The sequence below is a fragment of the Erithacus rubecula genome (genome assembly GCF_903797595.1).
Source record: "Erithacus rubecula genome assembly, contig: scaffold_115_arrow_ctg1, whole genome shotgun sequence".
Lineage (NCBI taxonomy): Eukaryota > Metazoa > Chordata > Aves > Passeriformes > Muscicapidae > Erithacus > Erithacus rubecula.
In genome coordinates this window covers 147651-163312 of record NW_027636246.1, presented here as the reverse complement: position 1 = coordinate 163312, position 15662 = coordinate 147651, and the positions used below count along the sequence as shown (strand labels likewise).

The following is a 15662-nucleotide window of genomic DNA, read 5'->3' as shown; positions in this document are numbered from 1 at the left end:
TCCATTCAGTCAACGTGGACACAGATGACCCTCCATGCTGGGGGGGCTGTCAGGGGGCAACTGAACATTCAGGGTTACCCCAAAACTCGAGGCAAGGGCCCCAGAGGTGGGAGGGAGCCCTGAGTTACCTCAGGAGATGATGCAGCGCAGGTACACCCAGGTGCTTTGGTCTGTGTGGTCGGTGCAGGTGGCATTCTGCACCGGCTCCAGCTCTGAGGTGGGCTAAGAGGGCACCCCGAAATCTCAGGGGAGCAGCAGGGTCACCCAAATTGATGCACAGAAAAACTTTATAACCCACAAAGTAAGTTATAGGTATGTATTTTATTCAGCACTGAGGTGCATGGGGGACAGCTTCTCCAAAAACATGCACACCTTTGATGACCTGCGCCTCTCTTTTTATTCTCTATAAATTAGGATTGCACAATGCACCTAATACATACTCATTTCCTAACCCCCCCGTCCCTGCTTCGTATTAAAATTAGCTCCACGGCACTTGGTGACTTCACACTCCTCCTTGTTTGTTGTTCTGGTGGCTGTCTGGGATGAAGTAAGCAGTCTTCCTCTCAGTTTTGAACTTTTAACCTCACCTTCTTTGCATATTAGTCTTAGGTTCCTTTCCAGACCTTAATACCAGTTTTTGTTGGCTCAGGGGTCTAAGGAATCCCCCTTGTCTGGAAGGGGCCTCTCTCTTCCATCCTGCTTGCACCTTCTTGGCCCTCTATCTTATCTTGAAGCCTTGCTCTGTCCTCCTGTTCTTGCAAAGAGAGTGAATGTTAAGCACTCAGAGAATCTTGTTAGTCCCCTTCTAGTTAAAGCATCCTCCTGTGTTTTTACCCTTAACTCATTAATTTTAATTTTAATTTTCCCTGTTTCAGTTACACAATGGCTCCTTGTTTCTATGAGCCCCAGAGCTTCCTTGACTGTTGGTTCCCTAGGGGTCTGGAGTCACAATGGTCCCCCTGAATCCATGAGGCACAAGAATGTCACAATGGTCTCTAGTTCCATGAGGCTCTGTGGTGTCTCCATGGTGTCCTTGGATCTGCTGCTGTCCTTGTCACAACTGACCCACGGTTCTATGAGGTTCTGCAGTGTCACCATGGTCGCTGTCAGAGGCTGGATGAGATCAGTGTCCCAGGCACCTTGGCATGAGCTGTCAGTTAGTCACACAGTGGGCTGGTGCTGACCCAGGCTCTGATTGCTCCAGCAATCACAATACCCATATGGGGGGAGACCCATGAAGGCCCAGGGGCTTAAAAAAACACGGAACACGTGCTCAGTCCAAGTCCCTGCCTGCTCCTGTGGTCTGTGTCACACCAAAGGCAATGTTCCACATTCATCCCTGGAGCCCCAGCCCAGTTCCTGAGTGACCAAATGACCAAAAGTTCTACCTGGGGGAAGGACCCAGGAAGACCAAGAAGAATTTAAGGCAGACCACTAGGCAAGAGCACATCTTGACCCTACTTCCTCTTGGAATTTCTGTCTGAACAGTACTGGAATCCAAGAGTGTGCATCTCTGTACCTTTTTTTGTCTTTCTGTGTTTTCTATTTCTTCTTTTTCTGTCCTTTTTTAAATGTTGAGTAACTTGGGGAAAGGAGTATTCTTAGACAGTGCCATCAGCTGCTGAGATCCTGCCTGCTTCCCCCTCCCCCCAGAGTGGCCAGACCAGCCCATGGCATAGCTGGAATGCTGCCCCTGATAAGTTTTTCCAAAAACCCCCAGGGTCAAGGGGGAGAGGAGGCCATCAGCCTTTGGGTGCTGTCTCATAAGTTGATACGGTCCTCAAAAATAATTACAGGCAACCTGTAAGTCGAGGAAGGGATTTTTACACAGTGATCAGATTTATATTCTCCTGAATGGCTGATTCACTGCGATATAGATGCCGGAAGAAAACTGTTTTCTTGTGGTAAAATCTCCATAGACTGATGAAAAGTTCTCCTCACCTAAGTAAATTGGTGAAAGGCTATTTATAGAGATGGTAAATTGACTGATCCATTTCTGTATGTTATCATTGTGAAAGAAAAGAAGTTGTAGGGGGAAGAGAAATGTTCTGAAAGTTTTATTAAGATTTTTTTTCTTGTAGTTTCTAGTAATAAAGATTTTTCTTTGTACCCTTTAAAGTCTGAGCTAGTTTTGCCTTCCTCCTAATCCCATCTCACAGCAGAAAATGAGTAAATAATTCTAGAGGGTGCATTGGCAATTTAGCCAGTGCAAAATCACGACAAACTTAATATTGAACTCTTCTTTCTTGACCTCTTCAGTTCAGGGATTCAGTGAAAAAAACTCAAAAGTATTTGTTCAAAACACCCAAACAAGAAAAGCCCCTGGGAATAATTTAAGTCTTCAATTCTTCTGTGATTAATTAGACAGATTTCAGTAGTGTATTCAAAGTGAATATACTGTATACTATATACTATATTGAAAACAATGTAGGGAGAAGTATTTGTCCAGATTTTTTTTCATATTTATTGGTTGATACCAGCAATGTCCAATTCATATTGAACCCCTGAATCTTCTAATGAAGTCTGAACAGATATGAAAATCAAGACCCTTCATGGATGACAATAAATAACACTTTGTCCCCACCCCCTCCCTCTAATTCCCTCATCCAACACCTGGAACTGCAATGGATCAGGAATGGTGTGGCCAGCAGGAACAGGACAGTGATTCTTTCCTAGTGTTCAGCACTAGTTGGGCAGCACCTCAAGTGCTGCATCCAGTTCTGGACCAAAAATTAGGGAAGACATGGAGAGGCTGGAGCGTGTCCAGAGAAGGGGACCAAGGCTGGTGAGAGGTCTGGAACACAAGTTCTGTGAGGATCAGCTGAGGGAGCTGGGGATGTTTATCCTGGAGGAGACTCAGAGGAGATCTCATCACCCTCTACAACTCCCTGACAGGAGGGTGCAGCCAGGTGGAGGTCAGGCTCTTGTGTCAGGGAACAGTCACAGGACAAGAGGACACAAACTTAAGCTACACCAGGGGACAATTAGGCTGGACATTAGGAAATATTCTTCACTGAAACAGTGATTGGGCATTGGAATGGGCTTCCCAGGGAGGTGGGTGAGTCACCATGCTTGGAAGTGTTTCAGGAAAGACTGGATGTGGTACTGAGTCCCATGGTCTGGGTGACAAGCTGGTGTTGGGTCACAGGTGTAACTTGAGGTTATCAAAGTTCTTTTCTAGCCTGGGTGATTCTGTGATGATTGTGACACTGCAGGGCCTCGTGGAACTGAGACAACCAGAGTGACACTGTGTACAACATGGCACCACACAGCCAAGGGGCCACTATGACACTGTGGGGCTACAAGAAACAAGGAGTCCATTGTGACACTCTGGGTCCTAGTGGAACCACAGAGGCCATTGTGACTCTGCAGGGCCTTGTGGAACCAAGGGACCATTGTGACACTGTGGGACCAAGGAGAGCCTTGTGAGAGCCTGGGCCCAATGTAATCAAGGGACCATTGTTCCACTGTAAGGAATCTTAGAGCTAAGGGAACAATTGTGACACTGTGGTGCCCCATGGAACCAAGTGTCCCTCGTGACAATGCAGGATCTTGTGGAACCAGGGCTCCATTGTGATACTGCAGCACCAGGGAATTCATGGTGGCATTTGGAGGCCTCATGGAACCAAGGGGCCAGTGCTACTCCTCATGGACTCAGGGAATGAAGGAAACATGTTTGACATTGTGGTGCCTCTTGGGACCAAGAGGCCATTGTGACACTGTGGAACCAAGGGGAATATTACTGTACTGCGAGACCTCATGGAACCAAGGATCCACTGTGACACTGCAGGGCTTTGGGGGACCAAAATGCCTTTGTGAGACTGTGGGGCCCAGGGATCCAAGGGACTTTGACACATCAAGGGGTCACATGGAACCAAAGAGGTATTGTGACAAAGGAAGGACCCATGGAATCATAGAGACCATTGTGACATTCTAGGGCCTCGTAAGACCGTGGTGACACCATGCTGGGTGTGAGTGTGGGTCTTCTGGAGGGTAGGAGGGCTCTGCAGAGGGACCTGGACAGGCTGGATCCAGAGCCCAAATCCAACAAGGTGAGGTTCAACAAGTCCAAATGCTGGATCCTGCACTTTGGCCAGAACAACTCCTGCAGTGTTACAGGCTGGAGGCAGAGTGGCTGTACAGTGACCAGGCATAAAGTGACCTGGGGGCACTGATGGACAGCAGGTTGTACATGAGCCAGCAGTGTGCCCAGGTGGCCAAGAAGGCCAAAGGCTCTGGCCTGGATCAGGAATGGTGTGGTCAGCAGGGTGTGGTGGTGCAGGGCTGGAGGTACCACCGAGTACAGAAATGACACCACTAGTTCCTGAGATGGGGAGATGGAGGGGGCCTTCAGGTAGGCAAAAAACCCAGTCCTGGTAAACACAAGACCACAGCCAGGTGAAAGAGGCAGGTGGAAAAGTCTTTGTACCATCCCTGCTCAGAGGGCATTCTCAACACAGCCCTGAAGATCTGCATATAGGAGAAAATAATAAACAGAAAACAAGTGAGTGCTAAACAAACACTAACAGCAAAAAGCCCAAGTTCCCTGAAGTTTGAGTGTGAGCAAGGAGAGCTTGAGGATGTGTGGCACTTCACAGAAGAACTGGCCCAGGGCATTGTCCTTACACACTGGCAGGGAAAATGTATTGGCTGTGTGCAACAGTGAATAGAGAAAGGCACTGGCCCAGGCAGCTGCTGCCATGTGGGCACAAGCTCTGCTGCCCAGGAGGGTCCCATAGTGCAGAGGTATGCAGATGGACACGTAGTGGTCATAGCATATGATGGTCAGGAGGAAATGCTCTCCTGATGGAAAGAAAACAAAAAAGAAAACCTGAGCAACACATCCTGCATAGGAGATATTCCTGATGTCGCAGAGGGAATTGTGCATGGCTTTGGGGACAGTGGTGCAGATGGTGCCCAGAATGCTGAGGGCCAGGCTGAGCAGGAAGAAGAACATGGGCAGCCTTGGGCTGCTCAAGATTTTTTTAAGGGGATGTGTTGCACCACAGCCCTGCCCGGGAGGGAAAATCCTCTCTTCTTGCATCCTGTCTGGACTATCCCAGATTCACTTTGCATTCATTTTTTCTTTCTTAGGCAGTTTTACACTATATCAAAAGTGTCTCTGAAACAGTTCTTTAAACACTCTGATGGCTCTCCTCCACTGTCCTCTGTCTCCACTCCACTGGGCACAGAGCTCCTTTGTCCCTATATTGATCATGTGCCTGAAGCCTGCATACCTCACCTCAGGAGTTCTCTGGGCCCTCTCCAAAGTAATTACAATTGATAACATTGAGTTCATAATCTAAGTAAATCACCAGAGGAATAAGACCAGCCAGACCACTCTGTTCTGGCTACTTTTATCTGGGAGCAATCCTTGGACAGATAGAATCTGAGAGGCCAAATCGCAGTTTTGGCTGTTGGCCCTGGATGAGGAAGACAGGTTTTTTCCATAGGAAATAAGGAACAGACTCAGTGTTTCAGGGGCAGATGAGAGCTGACCACCAGAGCCAAAGGCAGCCATATCTGGTAGTCATGGTGGCTTTTCTCTGAGAGAAGCCCTTGCATAGAGGGAGTATTTTAGGGGCAGTACCAATTTCAGACATGGGAACCAGAAAGCCCAGAGCCCCAGTGCTCCAGGGGCTGATGAGAGGCAGCCCTTGTTATGCAAAATTCATTTTGACCTGTCTGGTGGTCCATGGGAGGCCAAGCATGCCAGACCTTTTTCATGTCCCCTTGGTTCTGTGGGAACTGAGAGCATCACAATTGTCTCCATGACTCCATGGGTCCTGGCAATGCCTCAGTGGTCTCCATGGATCCATGAAGCCCTGCAGGATCACAGCAACCCTTTGGCTGTACAAGGCTCTGTAAAGCCACAATGGTCTTTTGGTTTCACAAAGCCCTGCTGTTTCACACTGGCCCTATGGGAGCATGTGGCCCAGCAGTGTCAAAATGATGCCTGTGGTTCCAGGAGGCCCCACAAGGCACAGTGTCACAATGATCCTTGGATCCATGGTGCCCTACAGTGTCACAATGGTCCTTTGGTCACAATGGACTTCTAGTTCCATGAGTTTTCATAATCTCAGGAACAGTTCTTCTGTGTCACCATGGACCCTTTGTCCCACGAGGTTCTGTAGTATAACATGGTCACCTTGTTCCGTGAGGTTCCGCAGTGTCACTAATGGATTTCTTGGTTCTGTGGGGCCCAGCAGTGTCACAATGCACCCATGGCTGCAGGAGATTCCATAGTGTCACCATGGCCTCCTTGGATCTGCAGTATAACAATGGATCATTGGTACCATGTGGCCCCACAGTGTCACAATGGCCCCTTGGTTCCATGAGGCCTTTATCTGTCACAAAGTACTTTTGTTCCATGAGGTTTCCCAGTGTCACAAGTAACCACAGATGCCATACGGCCCCACTCTGACAAAACGGATTTTGGTTCCATGCAGCCCCACAGTGTCAAAAGGTCCCTTTGTTCCTTGAGGTTTCATAGGGTCACAGGTGACTCCTTGGTTCTGTGAGGCCCTGCTGTAACCAAATCTCCAAAATATCAGACTAAGACTTCTTAACACTAATTTGGTGTTAAAGTGGGCATCATTTTTTTCAGATCTCAGGTCCAATGTGGGATAACTCTGTAGCTTATGTGGACATGTCAGTCTACACATCCAGGTTTGCTCAGCATCAGAGACACCTTTCCCTTGTTTGTCCTCTCCTGTCATCACTGCTACCAGTGTTCTACACTCACTGGAACCTGGGGACATTTCCTCAATCATATCCCGCAGTGGGACCCATTAAAACTTCAAGAAACTTTGGATTTTAAAACTCACTTTGAGTTCTTAAGAAGTTTTTTGAGCATACTCTGAGGGACTGAGTCTTATGTAAACAGCACCAAAGCCCTGAGAAGTTCATTAAACTACTTGTGCTGTGTCTGTGCTGCTCAACTGGGCCGAGCTCCTGGCACAGAGGGCAATCCTGACAACCAAGAAGAGCTTCAAAAAGACATTTCTGCTAAGGAGCAGCTCCTCTCCCAGACAAGCTGGGCTGAGGGCACTGCCTGGACCCACCCCAGGTACAGCACAGAGGCACAGAGAGCTTCAATCAGTCAGGGCTAGGAAGGTGTTCACGAGTGACTGGGGCAGAATCACTCCCAGCCCTTGACAGAGGAAGCCTCTGGCTGCAGTACAAGGCAGCTGCAGCTCCTGCAGTGATCTCCTAAAGCTGGAACATCCCAATGCCTACAGACTCTGTGAGTACATTATCTGATTCTCTCGTCTAGAGCAGCCAGGGGTGTCCAGGGCTGTGCTGCAGAGCAGGGTCCTGCAGCCCAGGGAGCAGTGCTGGGGCAGGGACTCTGCTGCCTGCAAGGGACAGCTCTCAGCCAGCCCTGGGAGCTGCCCACAGCACTGGGGAACGAGGTCTAGGTGGAAGGATACAGCTGCTAAGGCTTGGAAGTGTTCCCTTTGTGTGGTGAGGATGCTGCATTGTTCAGGACTACTCCCAGCAGGACATTTAAATCCAGAAGATTTCCAATGGGATTTTACAGGGAGCACTGCCAGGAAGAAGCTGTGTAAATGGAAAATACTTATTTTTTAATCTACTGCTCTGGGTTGCCTGGATGGGAAATTTCACACTGATAATGCTAACTCACTTCAGGATGATAAAAAACTAAGAGAATTCCTCAGATCTCAAAAATTAGGCAGATCTCAAAAATCAGTAGAGGACCCCATAAATGCAGCATCTGCATTGCTTTTCCAGCATCCTCAGGGATGCTCTGACATTGCCATCACAATTCTGCAGAGGCTGAGCTGGCCCTGGGCAGTGCCCTGTGCTGGGAGGCGTGTGCAAGGCAGAGCTAAACTCCAGGGCTGGGCTGGGCTCTGGCAGCACTGGCATAGTCCAGCACTGGGCACAGGGAAGCAGCTGCTGGCAGGGACAGCTCCAGGCAGCAGAGCCCTGGGCAGGTAGTGCGGGGAAAGTGCCACCAAGATGGGCTGGGTTATTTAAAGTCTTTCCAAGCTGAACTATTCCATGATTGCTTTTTTTACAGATGCCCAAGCCAAGACACAGCAAATGTCCAACAGCAGCTCCATCAGCCACTTCCTCCTGCTGGCACTGGCAGACACGCGGCAGCTGCAGCTCCTGCACTTCTGCCTCTTCCTGGGCATCTCCCTGGCTGCCCTCCTGGCCAACGGCCTCATCATCAGCGCCGTAGCCTGCGGCCACCACCTGCACACCCCCATGTTCTTCTTCCTGCTCAACCTGGCCCTCACTGACCTGGGCTGCATCTGCACCACTGTGCCCAAAGCCATGCACAATTCCCTCTGGGACACCAGGAATATCTCCTATGCAGGATGTGCTGCTCAGGTATTTCTGCTTATGTTCTTCATTACAGCAGAGTATTTTCTCCTGACCATCATGTGCTACGACCGCTACGTGTCCATCTGCAAACCCCTGCACTACGGGACCCTCCTGGGCAGCAGAGCTTGTGCCCACATGGCAGCAGCTGCCTGGGCCAGTGCCTTTCTCAATGCTCTGCTGCACACGGCCAATATATTTTCCCTGCCCCTATGCCATGGCAATGCCCTGGACCAGTTCTTCTGTGAAATCCCACAGATCCTCAAGCTCTCCTGCTCCAAATCCTGCCTCAGGGAACTTGGGCTCATTGCTGTTAGTGTTTGTTTAGGTTTTGGCTGTTTTGTGTTCATTGTTTTCTCCTATGTGCAGATCTTCAGGGCTGTGCTGAGGATCTCCTCTGAGCAGGGACGGCACAAAGCCTTTTCAACCTGCCTCCCTCACCTGGCTGTGGTCTCCCTGTTCCTCAGCACTAGCATATTTGCCTACCTGAAGCCCCCCTCCATCTCCTTCCCATTCCTGGATCTGTCCATGTCAGTTCTGTACTCGGTGGTGCCTCCAGCCCTGAACCCCCTCATCTACAGCCTGAGGAACCATGAGCTCAAGGCTGCAGTGTGGACGCTGATGACTGGCTGCTTTCAGGAACATTAAACTGCTGGCCAATTTCTGAAAATCACTTGTAATAAAAGTCATCTTTGACACTTCTTGCTGGTTTCATTTTGGAGATTCTTTTACATTGTTTTACCTTTTTTTTAAATACTCTCCACAAAGAAATATCGTTGGTTGTGCCATTTCTAATTTGGTTTCTCTTCTCCTTCCATGTGGCCACAAAATGTGACAATGTGGGTCTGCAGTCTCAGGGGCCATAAATGAAATAAAGGGTCTCCCAGCACAGTTTTCACTGCAGATCCACATTTTGTTCCCTTCTCTGGAGCTGCAGCAGCAATATCTGTGTGCAGAGCTGGGGCAGATCAGTGCTGGCACAGAAGCTTTGTCCAGCAGCAGCAGCACTTGGTGCTGCCAGTGCTTCTCCCGTGCCACTGCCCTGTTGCCCTTCTGCCCCTTGCTGCAGGGCCTGAGTGCTCTCGGGGCTGGGCACAGCCCTGGGTGTGGCTGCAGCAGGGACAGGCCATGGGCACTTCTGGGGCAGCGCTGATGCCTCAGGGCAGGGCCTGGGGGCTCCAGGCTCCTTGCCCAGGCTCTCTCCAGAACACTTGGCCAGGCCAATGCTGAGCAGAGAAAACCCCCATGAGCAGCCCCAGGCTGGCCATGGGCAGGCTGGGGGCAAACAGCATGGCTGGTGCTCTGCAAGGGCCCTGCAAGGGGGAGACCCTGGCAAGGAGCAGCAGAGCAGGGGCTGATCCATCCCCACCACGCTGGACAGCCCAGGCCAGAGTGTCTTCATGCACCTGCCAACAACATGCCCCCTCTGCAGCCCTGGCCTCTCCCCCAGCTCACACAGGTGCGGCATCCTTGCAGGCACAGCAGCACTGGCTCAGGAGCCCCTGTTTGCACTGCACAGAGCAGGTGTCAGCACCTCCATGGTGCTGCTGTTGGGAGATGGAGCTGAGTGAGCACAAATGCCACCAGCCCCTGGGGCAGCAAGGGCTGGGGGACACGAGGGAAACCACTCAGGCTTGTCATGGCCTCTCAAGTGAGGCAGAAAGTTTGTTCCCATGAGCTGTGAGTTTCCTGTCCCACTGCAGATGTTCTTGGTCAGAGCCAGGGATGCCTAGCAGCCACCCCCAAATTGCTTGAGTATTTCCTGTGCTTCACCTTTGATTTCTTTCCTCTATCCAGGTAAAAATTTCTTCCTCTTTTCATGCCTGTTTGCCTTTCCTCTCTAGCCCACTCCCCATTTCAGTTCCTGAGTTGGACCCATGTGAACATCTCTTCGAGAGCAGCATCATCCTACAAATTTTTCAGGATTTGTCTGCAGGGTCCTGCAGTGTCTCATGCTGTTCTCTTGACACAGGCACCACAGGCGAGGGGCCCCATCTGGGCTGGTGTGTCTGGGTGTGGGACTCCCAGTTCTGGGCAGTGAGGAGGGGCTGGAGAGGCTCTGCAGGACTGACAGGATGGGCTTTGGGGCTGTGAGGAGAAGCTGAGGGACCTGGGCTGCTGGAACTTCTGAAGAGTAGGCCCAGGGCTCATCCTGCAACTGCTTCAGGGGATGATTTCAGATAATCACAGAATCAGCAATGCTGGAAAAGACCTTGGAGATCATCAAGTCCAACCTGTGCCCTGACACCACTTTGTCTCCTCTGAGCCTCTTCTTATCCAGGATAAACATCCCCAGAACTCTCAGCTGCTCCTCACAGGACTTGTGTTCCTGACCCCTCATCAGCCTTGTTGCCCTTCTCTGCACATGCTCCAGCTCCTCAGTGTCATTTCTTAGTTTGGGAACTCAGATCTGGACACAGCACTTGAGGCACTCCCAAACCAGTGCCAAGCACAGGGGAAGAATCACTGCCCTGCTCCTGTTGGCCACACCATTCCTGACCCAGGCCAGGTGCCATTGGCCTTTTTGGCCATCTGGGCACACTGCTGGCTCATGTCCAGCCTGCTGTCCATCAGTGCCTTCAGTCCCTTTGTGCCTGGCTGCTGTCCAGCCACTCTGTCCCCAGCCTTGAGCACTGCTTTGGTTGTTGTGGGCAAAATGCAGGACCTGGCACTTGGTCTTGTTAAACCTCACCTTGTTGGATTTGGGCCCTGGATCCAGTCTGTCCAGGTCCCTTTGCAGAGCCCTCCTACCCTCCAGAAGACCCACACTCACACCCAGCTTTGTGTCATTGCAGTTCCTAGAGGCCCTAGAGTTTTACAATGATCTCTGACATGCCACTGTGATCTGCAGTGTTATAGTGGATCCTTGGTTCTATGAGGTTTGCAGTGCAGCAATGGTATCCTTGCTTCCAATGTGTTCAAGTAGTCTCTTGGTCCCATGGGCCATCATGGTATCACAATTGTTTTGTTCATTCCCAAGTCCCTGCAGTGCCCAAATGGCCTCTTTGTTATATGACGTCAGCCAGTACCACAGTGGTCTCTGTGATTCCACGAGGCCCCAAAGAATCACACTGGCCCCTTGGTTCAATGTGGCCCTGCAAAGTCACCATGGCCCCATTATTACATGAGGTTCCACAGTGTCACAATGGACTCCTTATTTCCACAAAGCCAAGAACTGTCACAACTGTCTCCTAGATTTCATGGGGCCCCACAGAGTCACAGGTGTCCCCTGAATTCCATAAGGCTCCAGAGTTCCACAATGGACTCCTTGCTTGCACAGTGTCACAATGGGGACCTGGTGACACAAGATCCTGCAGTGTCACAATGGGTTCTTGGTTCCATGATATCCTGCAGTGTTAGTGTCACAGTGGTGTCTAAGGACATGAGGCTCTTCAGTATCACAGTGCCCCCTTAGTTACAGGGGCACCCAGGTGTCAAAACTGTTCCCTTAGTTCCATGAGTCCCTGCAGTGGTTTAACAGAACCCACTGTCACTGTGGCCTCTGTGTTTCCATGTTGACCGAGAGTATTCAATTGACCTTTGTTCCATTTAGCCCCACTGTGTCACAACAGGACCTCGCTTCACTGGAGCCCTGCAGTGTCACAATCATCACAGAATCACAGAATGACCCAGGCTGGACAGACATTTGAGATCATCAAATCCAAATTGTGACCCAACAGCACTTTGTCACCCTGACCATGGCACTCACTGCCACATCCAGTTATTCCTTGAATATCTCCAGGGGAAATGACTCTACCACCTCACTGGGCAGTACATTCCAATGCCAAATCACCCTTTTAATGAGGAGTATTTCCTAATGTCCAGCCTAAACCTCCCCTGCTGCATTTTATGGTTGTGTCTTCTTATCCTGTGGCTGTTTCCTGGGAACAAAACCTGACCCCCACCTGGCTGCACCCTTCTGTCAGGGAGTTGTAGAGAGTGATGAGATCTCCCATGAACCTCCTTCAGGATAAACATCCCCAGCTCCTTCAGCCCCTCCTCACAGCACTTGTGTTCCAGAACCCTTTACCAGCATTCTTGCCCTTCTCTGGACATGCTCCAGCCCCTACATTTCTTTCCTAAATGGGGGGACCCAGAACTGGACACAGCACTCAAGGTGTGTCCAACCAGTTTTGGGCCCTGGATCAGCCTGTCCAGGTTCCTCTACAGAGCCCTCCTACCCTCCAGCAGATCAACACTCTCACCAAGCTTGCAGTCATCTGTAAATTTGCTGATGGTGCACTCAATTCCCTCATCCAGATCATCAATGCAGGTACTGAAATCCACACTGGCTGGCTCTCATCCCTCAGCCATCCTGTAGGTGCGCTGTGGTGGCTCTCAAGGTGATCTGTTCCATCACCTTGCTGGGCACCAAGGTCAGGCTGACAGGCCTGGAATTCCCCAGATCCTTCTTCCAGCCCTTTTTGGAGATGGGCCCACATTGGCACCTCCAGTCCTCTGGGACCTCCCTGGTGAGCCAGGACTGATGAGAAGTGATGGACAGCAACTTGGGGAGCTCATTCAACAGCTCGCTCATCCCCTAGTATGGATCCCATCTGGTCCCAGAGACACCTATGTTCACCTGATTCAGCAGGTCCCCGGATACTTCCTCTTGGATTACAGGTGTGGGAGCCCAGGGCATACCCCTGGCCTCCTTGGGGGTCTCAAAACCCCCATGGCAATGGTCTCAAAGACCTCTGAGTGAGATCCTGGTGTCACAGGTGCTGAATTCTAACCCCTGGGGGAAGTTGTCAGCACAAAGAGAATGGAAACAAGCTACCAAAATTAGTAAAGTATAAATTAGACTTTTAGAACATAGATAAATAGGTTTTCTTGAATGTTTATGATAAGGGACACGTGGCCAAGATGGAGAATTTGGGGGGTGGACACCTTTTCCTCTTTCTTCTCCATGTCATCCATGTTGGGTGACACGTTGGCACTCTTGGATTAGATCGGGTCAGGGCTGGACCATTTAATAAAATTGTATTGTATTGGGAAAATTTTGTAAACATGTAATATATAGTACAAACTATATAAGATAAGCCCTGCCTTCACCAGGCAGATTCCACCATGGATGCCAGGCTGAGCAGACCGCTGCTGGCCAGGCAAAAGGTGCCTGAGATCAGAAATAATAAACAGTCCTTGGAACAAGAGAAAACCGTCTCCAGCAATGTTTCTTTGGCTGCTTCAGAGAAAACCAGGGTTTGAACCACCTTCATGTCCCTCTGGGGTGATCTCAGGGCAAAGGAGAAACCCCAGACTGGGACATATAGGGGTCTGTTCTGCTCCCTGTCCCCATCTACCAGCTCAGGAGAACACTTGTCCTGGGGGCAATGTGTCATATTTTTCAAAACTGAGTCAAAGACTGGGTTAAGTATCTCAGCTTTTTCCTCATCTTTGGAAACCATATCACATCAATAAAAAACTGAGGTTTTCCTTACACCTCCTTTTACCATTAATGTATTGATAAAATAATTTTCTTTGTCCTTCACAGAAATGGCCGAATGGTTTTCACCTCTCTAATTTTCTTTTTGCATGACCTAGTGATATTCTTAAATATTTTCTGAGTTGCCTGCCTCGCTGTCAAAAGGTGATACACCCTCTTTTTTCCCCTGATTTCCCATACAATCTACTACTCAGTTTGGCCAGCTATTTTCCATGCTGGCTCAAATTTATGTGCACAGGGACAGGCTGTTCATCTGCCTTCAAGATTTCTTTTTGGAGTGTTTTCCTGTTTCCTGGACCCCTCTGTTATTAAAGGCTGTTTCCCAAGGAACTCTTAAAATCTGCATCCTAAATCAGCATAAATATGCCCTCTCTAATTCCAGTGTAGAAGTTTTGCTGATGCTCCTCCTTCTTTCACAGAATATATAAAAACTCAATAATTTCATGGTCACTGTACCCAAAACAGCCTTTGACCACCACATCTCCCACCAGCCCTTCTCTGTTTGTGAACAGCAGGACTCACAGGTTTCCTTGGCAGTGTACAGGAAGGAAAACTCCTCAAAGTGCAGTCTGGAAGGTTCAGCCTGGAGGTGAGGAAACCGCAAAGTCCATGCCAGGGCAGAATGTTGGTGGCCCAGGTGTCCCAGCTGAGGCTGGGCCATGCCATGGCTCTGTGTGCCAGGAGCCGGCAGCGCTGGGTGCAGGGAGCCCAGGGAGGGCACAGCAATGCTGGGCTGAGAAATGCTGGGGGGACAGCGAGATGGGCGTGTGCAGCCGCCAGGGCAGAGCAGCAGCACGCACAGGGGCACAGGCTGCAGGAGAGATGGCCAAGGGCTGGGCAGGGCTGGCAGGGCCAGAGGCACCCAGGCCTTTGTGCCCTGGGCTGGGCAGCGTCTCTGCAGCCCCACAGGAGAAACTTTCCCTGCAGGGGCTGCACTTTGCTGCTGCCTCAGCCCTCCCTGAGCAGGCTGGCAGGGCATGCAGGCTGATGCCATTTGTCCTTGCTGCCCCTCCCATCCCAGTGCCCCAGGAACAGCCCTGAGCCACTTGTGAGGGACAGGCCCTGCTGGGCCAGGCCTGGGCTCAGCCCTTGGCCTTTCTGCTGCCTCCAACCAGCCCAGGCCTTGCTCAGCATTGCTCACAGTCTTTGGCTCCTGCAATCCTGCCCTCAAGGATCTGCTCTCACCAGTCCCTGGGGAGCCTTTGGCAGTCCCTGCCCTCAGTGGGGCCATTGATGCTCCAAGGGACTTGGAGTTTTGCTACGGATTCCTGGAGCAGCTTCTTCAACCTTCTCTCAGTGCCTGGGGGTCCTGGACTCAGCCCAAAATTCACCCTGGGAGTCACTAAAATACAGAAATATATCAGGATCTCCTTGTCTTCCTTCATTTGTTTTCAACATTCCAGGGTTTGTGCAACTGCTTGGAGTCAGCTTGGAGTTCTATCAAGGAAGAAGATTTCAAAGTGCACCTCATGAATTTTGGTTTCAATCACGGGCATATTATTTTATTTTTTCAGTTCAGGCTAGAGGTGACTTAAGCTCCTTAAGTTGCCTCTATGCTGAATGTCTCCTTAGGAGGTCTGGGCACAGAGGAGAATGAGCCCTTTGCAGGTTGACGCTGTTTGGACAAACTGCTCCTCACCATGTCTGAAATTGGGCATGTAGAACTGAAATACCGAAGTATTAAAACAATATTATGCATTTTTCTTTGTAATAAAATTTCTAATAATATTTTTAAATTAAAATTGTAATACTAGTTGAAATTATAATAATAGTTTTCTTTTTTATAATAATTTTATTCTGTATTTTTATTAAATTATTTTTGTATTTGTGTAAAAATAACTACACATTTTTGGCAACCAAA

General features: G+C 49.9%; 2 protein-coding genes across 3 annotated transcripts in view; one reads left to right on the top strand and one right to left on the bottom strand.

The window, feature by feature from the left end:
* LOC306815332 (olfactory receptor 14A16-like) overlaps positions 1–9003 on the top strand; it is a gene marked incomplete at its 3' end in the record, with an annotated part of 252560 nt that extends 243557 nt beyond the window's left edge. Inside the window, exons 1-2 of one of the 2 annotated variants that reach the window (XM_079331915.1) lie at positions 7190–7246; positions 8048–9003. In XM_079331915.1, coding sequence (XP_079188041.1) covers positions 8071–9003 — 933 coding nt within the window. In that variant the 5' untranslated portion in view covers positions 7190–7246; positions 8048–8070. Of the gene's footprint in view, positions 1–7189; positions 7247–8047 lie in introns of those variants that run through there. The other variant, XM_079331914.1, reaches the window with a different exon arrangement.
* Positions 1–15662, bottom strand: part of LOC306815331 (olfactory receptor 14A16-like) — a gene marked incomplete at its 3' end in the record, with an annotated part of 115577 nt that overhangs the window by 12968 nt on the left and 86947 nt on the right. The window lies entirely within an intron of this gene.